Source organism: Macaca nemestrina, chromosome 8, assembly GCF_043159975.1.
Source record: "Macaca nemestrina isolate mMacNem1 chromosome 8, mMacNem.hap1, whole genome shotgun sequence".
NCBI lineage: Eukaryota > Metazoa > Chordata > Mammalia > Primates > Cercopithecidae > Macaca > Macaca nemestrina.
Window position 1 is genome coordinate 83,693,550 of NC_092132.1, and position 12,224 is coordinate 83,705,773.

A 12,224-nucleotide genomic window follows, 5' to 3' on the forward strand; every position below is an offset into this window, starting at 1 on the left:
ATGGACACACCACATTTTGCTTATCTGTTTATCAGTGATGGACATTTGGGTCATTTCCACTCTTTGGCTATTGTGAATAATGGCCCTCCTCTTTAGTAATCCAGTGAAAGATGTGGACCTGTCACTGGAAAAAATGCACACTTGTCTCTCTATACAATGTTGCATGGGTGATCTCCCCTTGCATTGGACCTCCTGTGCTTCTGCTTTACTTGTCAGATTATAGACATCTTTTTGGGGAGAAAGAGCAAACAAATTTTTGGCTGTAGGAATAACAAAATATGCTTATCTGTAATCTGTCTTTCATTGAAGTTTTACATTTTCATTACTTTAAAGAAAGAGTCTCTGGATAGATTGACAGACCAACTGAGGGAGAATTTTAGTTTGGAGACAAATTTCTGAGTAGATCTATGCTTTGACTGACTTACAGTGGTATGTTATTAGGGAACGTATCTTAAAAGAGGACACTTTAAATATTTGTACTTTTAAGCACAAATAACAATTTTCATGTTTTTACATGCATGCAGCCAAAGCAAAGGACTTCCGTTATAACTTATCAGAGGTGCTTCAAGGTAGGCTACTGGAGTTGCATTTCAAGTCTATGTGTGTTAGTCTCTAACGGCTCATCCTTTTTGTACTAATTTAGTTATTACCTACATCAGAATATAAGCGATAGCACCAATTTCCCATTATGGGTTTGTCAGAAAGGATAGTATTTTCTGTCTTTTACTGTTTCTTGAGTTCTGTACTCTGCATAGCCTTGATTAGTACTTTTTGTTTTCTTAGCAGTTGAAATAACATCCTTATCTCTTCCTTCATCATTATCATTTTAAATGTGTATGTGTTTGCTAAGTCAGACTTCTGTATAGCAAGTTAACCATTTTGCTAAGTAGAGCAAGGGCTCTGGGGAGATAAAGATTGATCAGAGCTACTCTGAACCAAAATTTCTGCCTGCCCTTCTGTAATTTTTTAATGTACTTTGTGTTAAAGAAATGATAACAATGCTGCCAACTGTTGTTTTTTTTAGTACTAATGCTGTATTTGAAAATGCTGTTTAAAAAATGGCTGTACATTAACATTATTGTGTTTCTCCACTGTCATTGTCCAGTAATGAATTAGAATCATGTGGATTTTAGGATGCTTTTTTAGGGAGTTGAATGTATTTGACTTTTTGAAATGCTAAACAAAATAACAGTGTTCCTTATGATAAAGCACTAAAGCCTAAAAACATTTTCTGTTCATGAGGAGGAAAGGTTTTGGTAGTATTGTCTCCTCAGCATATCTGTTTTAAGCCCTTTTTTTCTTAGTATAAATGGCCTGTGCTAATTAAGTAGAATAATCCTAAATTTTCCTTTATAATTTCTGAAGCCTCCCATTTTACATACTTTATTTCCAGAATGGTCTTTTATTTTTAAAGATTAATTCATGGTATTTCTGTTATAAATCATGATTGTAAAATATAAAATTAATGATTTTTTAATTTTTAGTACTTAGATTCTCTGTTAATCTATTTACATGTAGTCTTTATTTGAGGCTTGGTTGTTTCTTTTGCTTCAGATATTGATAGTGTGATGAAATTTCATGCTTTAGAAATATTAAATTTCAAGTAACTTAGGAATGCATCAGTATTATTTCATATATGCTAAAAACTTTACCAAAAATATTTTTAGCAGTTTAATAAAAATTATTCTGGGGGCCGGGCGCGGTGGCTCAAGCCTGTAATCCCAGCACTTTGGGAGGCCGAGACGGGTGGATCACGAGGTCAGATCGAGACCATCCTGGCTAACACGGTGGAACCCCGTCTCTACTAAAAAATACAAAAAAACTAGCCGGGCGAGGTGGCGGGCGCCTGTAATCCCAGCTACTGGGGAGGCGGAGGCAGGAGAATGGCGTGAACCCGGGAGGCAGAGCTTGCGGTGAGCTGCGATCCGGCCACTGCATGCCAGCCTGGGTGACAGAGCGAGACTCCGTCTTAAAAAAAAAAAAAAAAAAAAAAAAAAAAAAAAAAAAAAAAAAAAATTATTCTGGAGTAATTAGATCAGAATATGTTGTTCAGTCTTTAAAGGAAATGCTATGTCAGTTTTATTTCATAGAATTTGCTAGCTGAACATTTCCTGACTCTCTTAACTGAATTGCTCACTATTTTTAGGTAAGATATTCATTTGACACTGCTTTGCAGGATTAAAAGAGCAAAGAATTGCATTAATTGGTAACATTTATGACTGAGTTGCAGGACTTCACTAAGTTGTAATACCGTATTAAATTTCTTTTCTTTTTTGTTCCATATCCATCATTTCTCCCCTGTTGTAGGAAAACTAGGAATCTATGATGCTGATGGTGATGGAGATTTTGATGTGGATGATGCCAAAGTTTTATTAGGCAAGTACACATTTTATGTTTTTTGTTAATGGTGATAAAATGCTGGAAACAAATATTTTTGCTTTAATAATATCTATCTCAATAGTATATATCTTACAGAAGATTTTTTCCCCTTAAATCATATATTTCATTACTGTTAAAAGTTTAAATGGCTTATTTTTCTGCAGACTCTTTCATTTTAATTTACTTTTATCAGTGAATAAGTGTATATCTCTTAAACATATATATTTTGATAAGTATAATAATTTCATGTGTGTTTTTAGATTTAAAGTACTTCTTATTCTGAACTTAGAATTTGAATAGCTAGTATCCTGGTCTATTTTTAGATATGGTAATTATAGATATTCTTCATTAACATTAGACATTCACTTCCATTTCAAAATGTAAATTTCTACAGGCTTACGTAAATTAATTTTGAAATAAAAGTGATAATAAACATCTTAAAATGTCCCATGCTTATTTTAACGGTAGCGCTAAAATATGAACTCCTGGTCTTTTGACCCAGTGTCTTTATTTTGGAAGTCTTGGACCCTTCTCTTTCACTATCAGAATTACCTGTCTTTATCAGAGATGTTTCTTGTAATAAATAACAATGTGGTGTTCCCTCATTTTGCTGGAAAGAATGGTGTTAATTTTAACATGCAAATTTTGTATAATCTGGCCTGTTGAGACTTCCTTTGCTTTTGTGTGTAGCATAATATATGTTAAAACTTTTTATATTAGAGTCTTTAGAAAAATAATGGATATGGCATGATATTATACACTAAGCTTATAAAATAATGACCCAAAGAAATTCTTCTTAGTTATACTGTTTTGTGTATGTTTTTTAGAAATGAAAACACAGTAGGATGCCACATCTGTAACCAATGAAACTGCTTTTAGTAGATTAAATCCACCTCCTTATGAAATAGAGAAAGTTCTATGAAAATAGAGTTTTAGTTGTGATTAAAGATAGTAAACCTTCCTAATTTTGACCTGTTAGTTTTTTTTTTTTTTTTTTTTCTGCCCATTGGGAATTAATGTTTGCTGCAAACTTACCATGAAATTTATTTTCTTGTCTTAACTTTAATGAAATTTTCATTGTAGTCCTGTCATTGTGTATCTAAATTTGAGTTTCTGTAAATATATTGAATCCTCAGATGACTATAATCCTGGGCATGTAAAAGAAACAAAATTATATAGAACTTATCAGAATGATGTTAATTTGCTTGCCTATAAATGGTTTATCACTTCATTATATTGCTTTAAATGACAAATTCTGAATAGCAAAGCTCCTTATTTTAAAGATAAAATAAAATGTGGGTCAAGTTCCCTTATTTTTAGAAATAATATTACTCTCATCTACTGTATTTTATTGATTTTTATTTGTTTGCTTTTGCTTAAAACCAGCCGTCTGGTCTGTCAGGAAATGTCAGCCATTAGAAATTAAAATGCGGTATTTCTTTGATAAAACACACTGATTTCTATAGCAAACTATTACCTTAACTTGATTTTTAGTGTATTTGAGATTTCAAAAGGTCATTCCCTTTAAGGTTTTTAACCTACCATTAAGAAGCTAATTAATTGTAACTTTGAATATTGCTGTTTGCAGGGATAGTGTAAGGAACTCGTAAATTGTGCCATTTATAAGAATTATAAACTTGGAGGTGGAACTAAATTTGGTGAATATCAAGGTATATTTTGGTAACTTTACTAATAAATGCATAAAGACAGATCAGATAAAGCTACATAAATACTTTTTTACTCTTCCCGTACTAGTTTGCAGTTGGCTTGTAGCTTCAGTACAGATGAAACAAACCAAAGGTGAAATGTTAGGCTTACTTATCACCTTTAATCTTATTTCTATAGCATTTGAGTTCTCTGCAGGAAATGCAACCTTAACTTGAATTGAGTTTTATGACTAAAGTTCTTTTCTGGTTTGTAAGATCATTATAGTTTAGTGGTGCCTCTGTTACTGGAAGGTTACTGCAAAGACAGCCTGGTGAAATTGTTGGGAGTACCGAGGCTTTAATGGGTTCTGTGTGGTCAGGTAGAGGTTATGGGGAGAGCACTACAGTGAGCATATACCCAAAATGAAGCCAGACTTCCAAGGTACATTCTCACTGGAGAGGCAGCTTAATGGTAAAATTTAAGCTTTAAGGGTTTAGGTTTTAGATTAAGGCCCAGGAGATCCAAGGGGAGGGAGGAAGGTAGGAAATCAGAGATTAGAGGAGCTGTTGGCATCGCAGGTATAGTAATAATTGAGATATGTTAATCTTTCATAGACTGTGCATTTATTTCATAATTTTTTTTTCTAGATTCTTAAGTCCGCATATATCTAAATCTTATAAATTTGGGGAAATGTATACATTCACATGGTACATTTCACTCAATTTTAGGGTGTGGCTTTTCTTGTGAAATAGAGAGAATTAAACATATGTGAGTAAATCAAGACCACTAACCATCATTAATTTTATTATTTGATTATTTCTGGCCAAGGCCCATTTGATTATTTGAAAGTGTACTAAGCCCACTTTTCTTCATTTACATAGCTTCTTATTAACTAAATTAACTAAAATGTAGGTATTTTTGGTTGTAGTTCAGATTATTGAAAACTACCTTGTTTGAAAATGTATTCTTTAAAAACTTATTTTCCAAATAAAATCAACAGGAAAATGACCCGAGGACTAAATGACGTGAGGACTAAATCCTTAGAGTGACACTATCTAAGGATCATGTGGTTGTCCTTTTGTCCTATGGCTAGCACCTAGCTGGCATCGTATCAGGTATGGCTGGAAAGCAAAAGAAAAGCCAGTCAGCACTTGCTACATCCTGGAAAAACATTTGTAGACTGATAGATGCATGAGTGAGTTGATGGGAGGAGAAGACCAGACCTTGCCAAGCCAAAGGCATTCCATTTGGTTGAGCCTTGTTCTTAGAGGTTCAGAAGGAGTCACATACCCAGAATATATATTTTTCTCTTTGGACTAGTACTTTTGTCTTGAGAACCAGAGGAAGGTTGCTTTGCTGGGTAAACAGTTTTGTTCAAATGCTTTTGCATATTTGTTGCATATGGTCACCTGTCATACTAAAGGATGGAAAAGTTTTTTTTTTTTTTTTTTTTTTTTTTTTTTTTTTTTTTTTGAGACGGAGTCTCACGCTGTTGCCCAGGCTGGAGTGCAGTGGCGCGATCTCGGCTCAAGGATGGAAAAGTTTTATATTTTACATGTAATACTTGGAAGTACTTATAATATATTGGCAAATGGAGAAAAATAAAGATGTTTATACTAAATATGCAGCTATAATGTTTTAAGGCAGAAAGAAGAAACAGTGTTATTTCCACAGAGACTTAGTTGGGAATATAGATCTTTGTTCACAGCATTTGTCTACTGCTAAATTGAGTGAAAACGTGCTAGGCTTGTCAAAAAGTAATTTAAATACCAACTGCGATTTGCGTTTTTTCTTACCAAAAACATGAAGAATGACATAATATAGTTCTTTTGAGTAAAGCAGAGAAAATTCACTGTAATCTTTAAAACTTTTAAATTAGTTGTCGTCTTATCCTTTATCTGCCAATCTTGATTGCTGGTAGTTATACTACATGGAGAAATTGTGTGTTGCCAAAGACTTAAATGACCGAATTAGGTGGTTACAACCAGAAAAGCTCAGTGGTCATGGATGTTCACATTTCTTACAGCCAGAATACCCTACCCTATTATTCCTCCTCAGAATTATGGGCTTGGTATACAGCTTGGTAGTACTGTCAGATTCTGATACCTACTGGAGCTAAGAAACCGTTGCTACCCAGAGCCAGTTCTTCACAGGAAAAAAACCAAATGGTAAAAACAATATATACTTTGATTTATTTCTGTCCTAAGGGCCTGTTTTGGGTCCAATACTTAAAAATGACAGTTGAAAGGGGTCTTAGCAATAGAAGCTAATTTCACAGGCCTATAGGGAGAGGAGTTTGGAATGTTCCTATTGCAAGTGACCAGCTAAGGCCTTGATCAAATTTCATATCGGTAGGCAAAGTGAATTATTATTAATAGCTGACTGTTGTCATTGGCCAGAATTACAGGACCGTGAGTCAACTGCCAGAGTTTTATAGAGCTACCACATTTAATAGTGTTAAAATTTAAGTGTTAAAATTATCTGAGTTACATAATTTCAGTGTACTTATGCCCATCTGTGGATGCTATAAATGGTAATACTGCTAATTATATTAACTCCAGAATTTCCTAACTTAACTCCAGGTCTTAAGTGGGGTGCTGGTGTGGGGAGGGGAGAAGTTTGAGGAAATAAGCCTTTCTAGTTTGAATGAATGAATGAATGAATGAATGTGTGTATAATCAACTCTCGATAAAATCTGGTTGGTAAATGAGCAAATCTGGGGGTTGTCAGAGTATATATCTTTTTTTCTCTGATACTGCTTTTATTCACTCTTCCTTTTACAGTCAACTGATTTTCCATTACTGTCTATTGATTTTTGACTGATAAAATTTTGTCTTTCACCTCAACACTCTAATGAGAGAAAGGCAAACCTAGGTAGGGGCTGGTAGGAGTGGTAAGGATTGGTCAAATTGTGGCTTTCTTTTGACATGTGATTGAGAGTTGATTGTAAGGTGTGCATTGTAATGGACTTCTTTATTTTCCAAATACCGTTTCTGTAAACCTCTCTGACCATGATGCACATCGCTTTTGAGATCGCCCTTCCTCCACTTCTTTTTTCCACCTAACTGCTCTCCTTATTTTCTCTCTCTCTTCCTTTATTCTTATGTAGGCCTGACCAAAGATGGCAGTAATGAAAATATTGATTCTCTTGAGGAAGTCCTTAATATTTTAGCAGAGGAAAGTTCAGATTGGTTTTATGGTTTCCTCTCATTTCTCTATGATATAATGACTCCCTTTGAAATGCTAGAAGAAGAAGAAGAAGAAAGCGAAACCGCAGATGGTGTTGATGGTACGTCACAGAATGAAGGGGTTCAGGGAAAGACTTGTGTCATACTGGATTTACATAACCAGTAGCTTTGATTCAGGGACTGAAGTCATTGGCAAATGAACACCCGAAGCAGCCTCCTTTTTCTTTTCTTTCCTTTGCTTATGCAGGGCTTAATGTGCAGTGGGGCGGTTGTGATCTTACCGTGCAAGTCAACCATGTGATCTTGCCCAGTACAGCTACTAGCTAGTCCCTTGCTCGCTCAGCTCCCCCAACTTCTATTGAAGAAAATGGTACTCCTCATTCTTGTAGTCAACTACAAAGTACAGAGAAAATGATGTTCTTGGTGGTATAATTGGTTTCTGTATCGTTTTGTTTCAACTCATGTATTCACTGAACTAAATTTGGACACTTACAGCAGATTGTGTTGTGGTTAACCCTTGATGCTTGTCTTTCTAACACACTATTAATTAAGATGATTCTAATGGATTTCATTATAAAAATATTTCTGGCATGATTTTTAAGTTAAATACTTCTCTGTTCTTTAACATGACTGATGTGTAAAATGATGGTTCTTTACTAAGCTGATATTTTTTATTGTAATTTGTTTAGGTTTGTGTCAGATAGATTCCTATAAATTTCTATGTAAAATTCTGTGTTAATGGTGCTTTTAAAATAATTTAAAAATAACCCCATGTTTTTGCCTTAGAGTAAGTTAACTTACTGTTTTCAGATAGTAGCATGACATATTTCTGTCTATGAAAGCAAAATTTATTTTCAATTTTATTTCCAAATATACATCCAGAGAAAGTAATTTGTATTTTTTTTTAAAGTAGGCATATTACACATGAGGGAATATGTGAATATGTATCTTAATGTTGTACATATTAAAATTATTCATCCTAAATAAGTCTTTTTCCATTTTTTCTTTCATTGACTTATTAATTGGATATTGATTTTGGCTTAGATATGATGTGATTTTTAGAATTATAAACTTATTGAAGTGGTAATTCCATTTAGGACAGTAAACTTTTCCCTTTAGAAAACCTTAAAAACATATTTGAATCAATTTCTTGAAAAATGAGTTTGCTTCAGTAATAACAAAAGCAATTGTATCAGCTATATACAAAATGCATTTCTTAAAATGAGATTTCATCAGTTTCCCCTCAAGCAAAGCTCTTCTAGGGATAAGGAAGATAAGCAAAGGGATGTTATTTTTTGAAGGAGTGATGTTCCATGGTTTTAAATCTCTTCCAGCTTCTCTAAGATTTTGCTTAATGTTTGTCAGAGAGCTAAAAATTTGAAAATGTTTGCACTTCTTCACATTTTATTTAACTATAATTTCTACTTTTCAAATATTTCTTGTCTTCTATATCTAATCAAATTACTTTCAGTAAGTGTATCATTCATCCATTTATTCTGAGGGTACTATGACAAATTTAAATTGTTAGAAATTACTCTTGTAGGCTGTCATAATAATAGACTGAAAGTAGCAGCCTCAAGTCAGCACAGGACATCCATCCCCTCTGCCCACCATTTACCTGTGTCAGGGAAGACTGTCCAATTTGCTAATATTATTAAAAAGCAAACATTCTATAGCGACTTTTAGATGTGGATATACACACTGGACAAATAATCTCTTAAAGTTTAAATGGCTATTAAAGCTCTAGTTTGTCTTACTCTCGCTAGTGGGCAAATATGTTTTATTCTGTTAATGCTTCTGATAGTCTGTTAAAGCTTCTGTTTTCAAATATTCAAGGACTTCAGTTAAGCTGTCACTTAGTAGCATGTTCTCCAGCAAATGAGTATCATTCAGTAATGTTCCTTCTGAAAATGTATTCAGTCTTTTTGTTTATTGTGTCTTCTGCTTTTATACTTGGGTAATATGAAATATCAAAGTTTATTAGGTTTAAATTCTAAAGGAATCTTCAGCCCCACTCAATGAAATTCACCTAGCCAAATTTCCAGGATATACTTTTTAAAGCAATCTTATTTGTTAACATGTCATTACTACTAACACTAGAAGATATTTGATTAATTGATAAGAAGTAAATAATTAAATTTTGTGTTAAAAATGTTTGAAATTATTAATTTTTCATCACTTTGTCATACTAATTCATATTTTATGTACAGAAATTAATTATGCTTTATTTTTGTAAGTGAAAAACAAGAATGTGGGATAAAAATTTGCTACTTATTTTGTACCACCTCTCATTAGTTCCTCTGAAAGCCTCTGATGAAAATGACACCCAGGTAGCTGACGAACCCCTGACTTCTGTGACTTCCGTCAACATGTGCCTAAGGCTTGTATGTGTGTGTAAGATAAAATAAAAGTATTTGCAAAACTGTGCTATAAAGTATTTGAAGCAGATCAAAATTACTTCACCTTAGTTTGATTTATTATATATTGCTATAATTCTTTATTTTCTAAGGGTGTATTTTCTAACTTTCTGTTTCATAATATAAGTCTTCCTTGCTCATGTCTTTTAAACTTAAGAACTAAATTAAGGCAAAATCGTATCCCGTTAATTTGAATATTTGTATGGTTAGGGAATTTTAAGTTATATTGTATTTACTTTACCTTTTCAGTTTTGAGCAACCAAAGAAACTCTGTGGAACAGGCTCCGTGTTGAGATATAGTGTTGTCTCCTCGGAGTCACTGTTCTGGCTTCTCCGGATGCGCTGATGTTTGTCCGATTGCAAAGGTGCTGGGTTCTCCGGAGTTTGGCACAAAAACAAGACAGCAGTACTCTTGGGATTCTTTTCAGCCCTTTAGCTTCCTTCAGCCTGCCTTGCTTTGGGGCATGAGTGGTGGGTATAAGTCAGTTGGGGAAGTGTCTTCTGGGTGTCAATTTTACCCAGTCCTGAGGTCTGGCTGTCAGCCTGCTGCCCTGGGGATCCTGCACACACCTCAGTGCTGAGGACATATAGAATAGTGGGCTGTCCTGCTTTTTCATCTTGTCCTTGGTTCTTTCTTTTTAGAAATTACCTCCCTGTCTTATAGAACTGTATGGAAGGACTATTTTCTGTTTGAATTGTTTTTATTTACAGTAAGATAGAGCAGATTGTTTGTCTACCCTGATGTTTGTGACTTAGGAGCATTATCAAAAAATCAGATCTAGCGTAGCCAGTTATTCTTAATTTGATCACCTGGCAGTTTACTTGTTGGGAATTGATGCTTCAAGACTCTTTCTAGATAATTTGTTGGGCTAGCTCCTTAAGTCTATAAAAAATATAAGAAATTTTCTGTGATTTGGCATGGAATCTTTGATTACAATGCATATTTGGAATACTTAAAGAAACTCAGTGACCCAGACTTTATTTTCATAAGTTAAATGATGGAACCAGTATGCAGAATTCACTGCCTTTGTTATTGGTTGAGATGACCCTGTAATACTTAGGAGTTAGATATCAAGTAGTTTGTGGACTCCTTGAATCTAGGAACCAGATCTTAGGTTTTATTTGAATTCCCCTTCAATGCTAAGCCCCGCATGTGATATTCATTAATATCATATGAATAATGTCATACGCTGGTGTGGATCCCGGTAGGTGAGGAGTTACTACTCATTGCATAATAAAATACTGAGTTGTGTTTTTGTTTTTGTTTTTTTTAAAAAAACAGTTTTAACTGGTAAAATTATTGGACATATTTTTTGCAATAGAAATGACATTTTGAGTTTCTGTAACAAACTGACCTATGCTAACAAAAGTCTTCAGGTGACCTTTCCAATCTCCAATTTGTATTTGAATCTGCATTTTACCTTTTTTCTCTGTCTCTGGTTGTAATCCCTTTCTGTTTATTTAGTCTTTCAGTTATGTTCTGATCCTCCGTTCCCCACTTATTGTAGAGGGTTGGTGGGTTTGTAGCTGCTGCTGCTGCTGCTGCTGCTGCTTCTTTTAATCTGTACTATATTATTATATATGTTTAAAAATAAAAAAGAAATTGGTGTAGGGTCCTAACATGCGTTTTACCAAGAGTAGACATTCATTCTAGAGGAACAGTCTGCCTCACTAACAGGACAGTTACTCAGACATTTAGGGCCTCTTTTTGCTATGTGTCATCAATGTTGAAATGATTGTGATGTTCCATTATGGGACAGAGGAAGATGAGAAGGCTCAAGGTGACTCACAGGTCTCACCAGAAATGGTGGGAGTGGCTGAAATGGCCTGAGTATGAAGCGATATCCAGACCAATTCTAGAGCTGACTGTCTGAAAGTCTGAAGTAGCTACTTGTGTGTCTGTAATGCAGCCGGTCTTCTAAAATCATGTCTATTGCATGTGGTGTAACCACAGATCTATCCATTGGCTCAAACATTTTAATTTCATAGAGAACATTTGATTTTGAAAATGTGGAATAGTGGCCTGAGGCAGTTGCCAAAATAGCATAAATTTCCTTTAGGCAACTCTCTTATGTTCTAAGGGAAGAATGTAAGACCTTTTTTCTGATTTCTGTATAGGAATTCCCAAATAGTTGCCAGAGCTATTAAGTATCATCACTTTAAATACTTACATCAAAATAAGCATAAAAAAATGAAAAGAAAGTAAACAGCATGGCAGTTATTTTTCAACATGTATTTTAAGCACATCCTAATGCGTCTTTGGTTATTTCTTAAATTGAAATATATTCTATTAATTAAAAACAGCTTTTGTCTGAATGGATTAAGAAATACCAAGATGTTTCCATTTTTGCTCGAATTGATAGAATTTTCTTCATACTACTTGGAAACTATTTTTGAAGAGCCTTTGTGTTGTCATGAATTTTATTGATTAGTGGAATGTTCCTTTGTTTCTTTTTTTTCCCTAGACATTAGCTATGGTAGTAAAGATAGAAAAGGAGAAAAGTAGGACATGCTTGTGGCATTTTGGCACTGTAGGGAGAATCTACATCAACCATAGTTACAAATGCTAAGAATTTAATTTTGTCAAGAATTA

General features: G+C 34.1%; 1 protein-coding gene across 41 annotated transcripts in view; it reads left to right on the forward strand.

Annotated features, from left to right (window-relative positions):
• LOC105482229 (aspartate beta-hydroxylase) overlaps positions 1-12,224 on the forward strand; it is a 221,339-nt gene that overhangs the window by 40,919 nt on the left and 168,196 nt on the right. For 20 of the 41 annotated variants that reach the window (XM_071068186.1, XM_071068191.1, XM_071068188.1 and 17 more), the window contains exons 3-4: positions 525-569; positions 2,308-2,376. In XM_071068186.1, the coding sequence (XP_070924287.1) occupies positions 525-569; positions 2,308-2,376 (114 nt within the window). Of the gene's footprint in view, positions 1-524; positions 570-2,307; positions 2,377-7,135; positions 9,640-12,224 lie in introns of those variants that run through there. The other 21 variants (XM_011742248.3, XM_071068195.1, XM_071068192.1 and 18 more) reach the window with 2 other exon arrangements.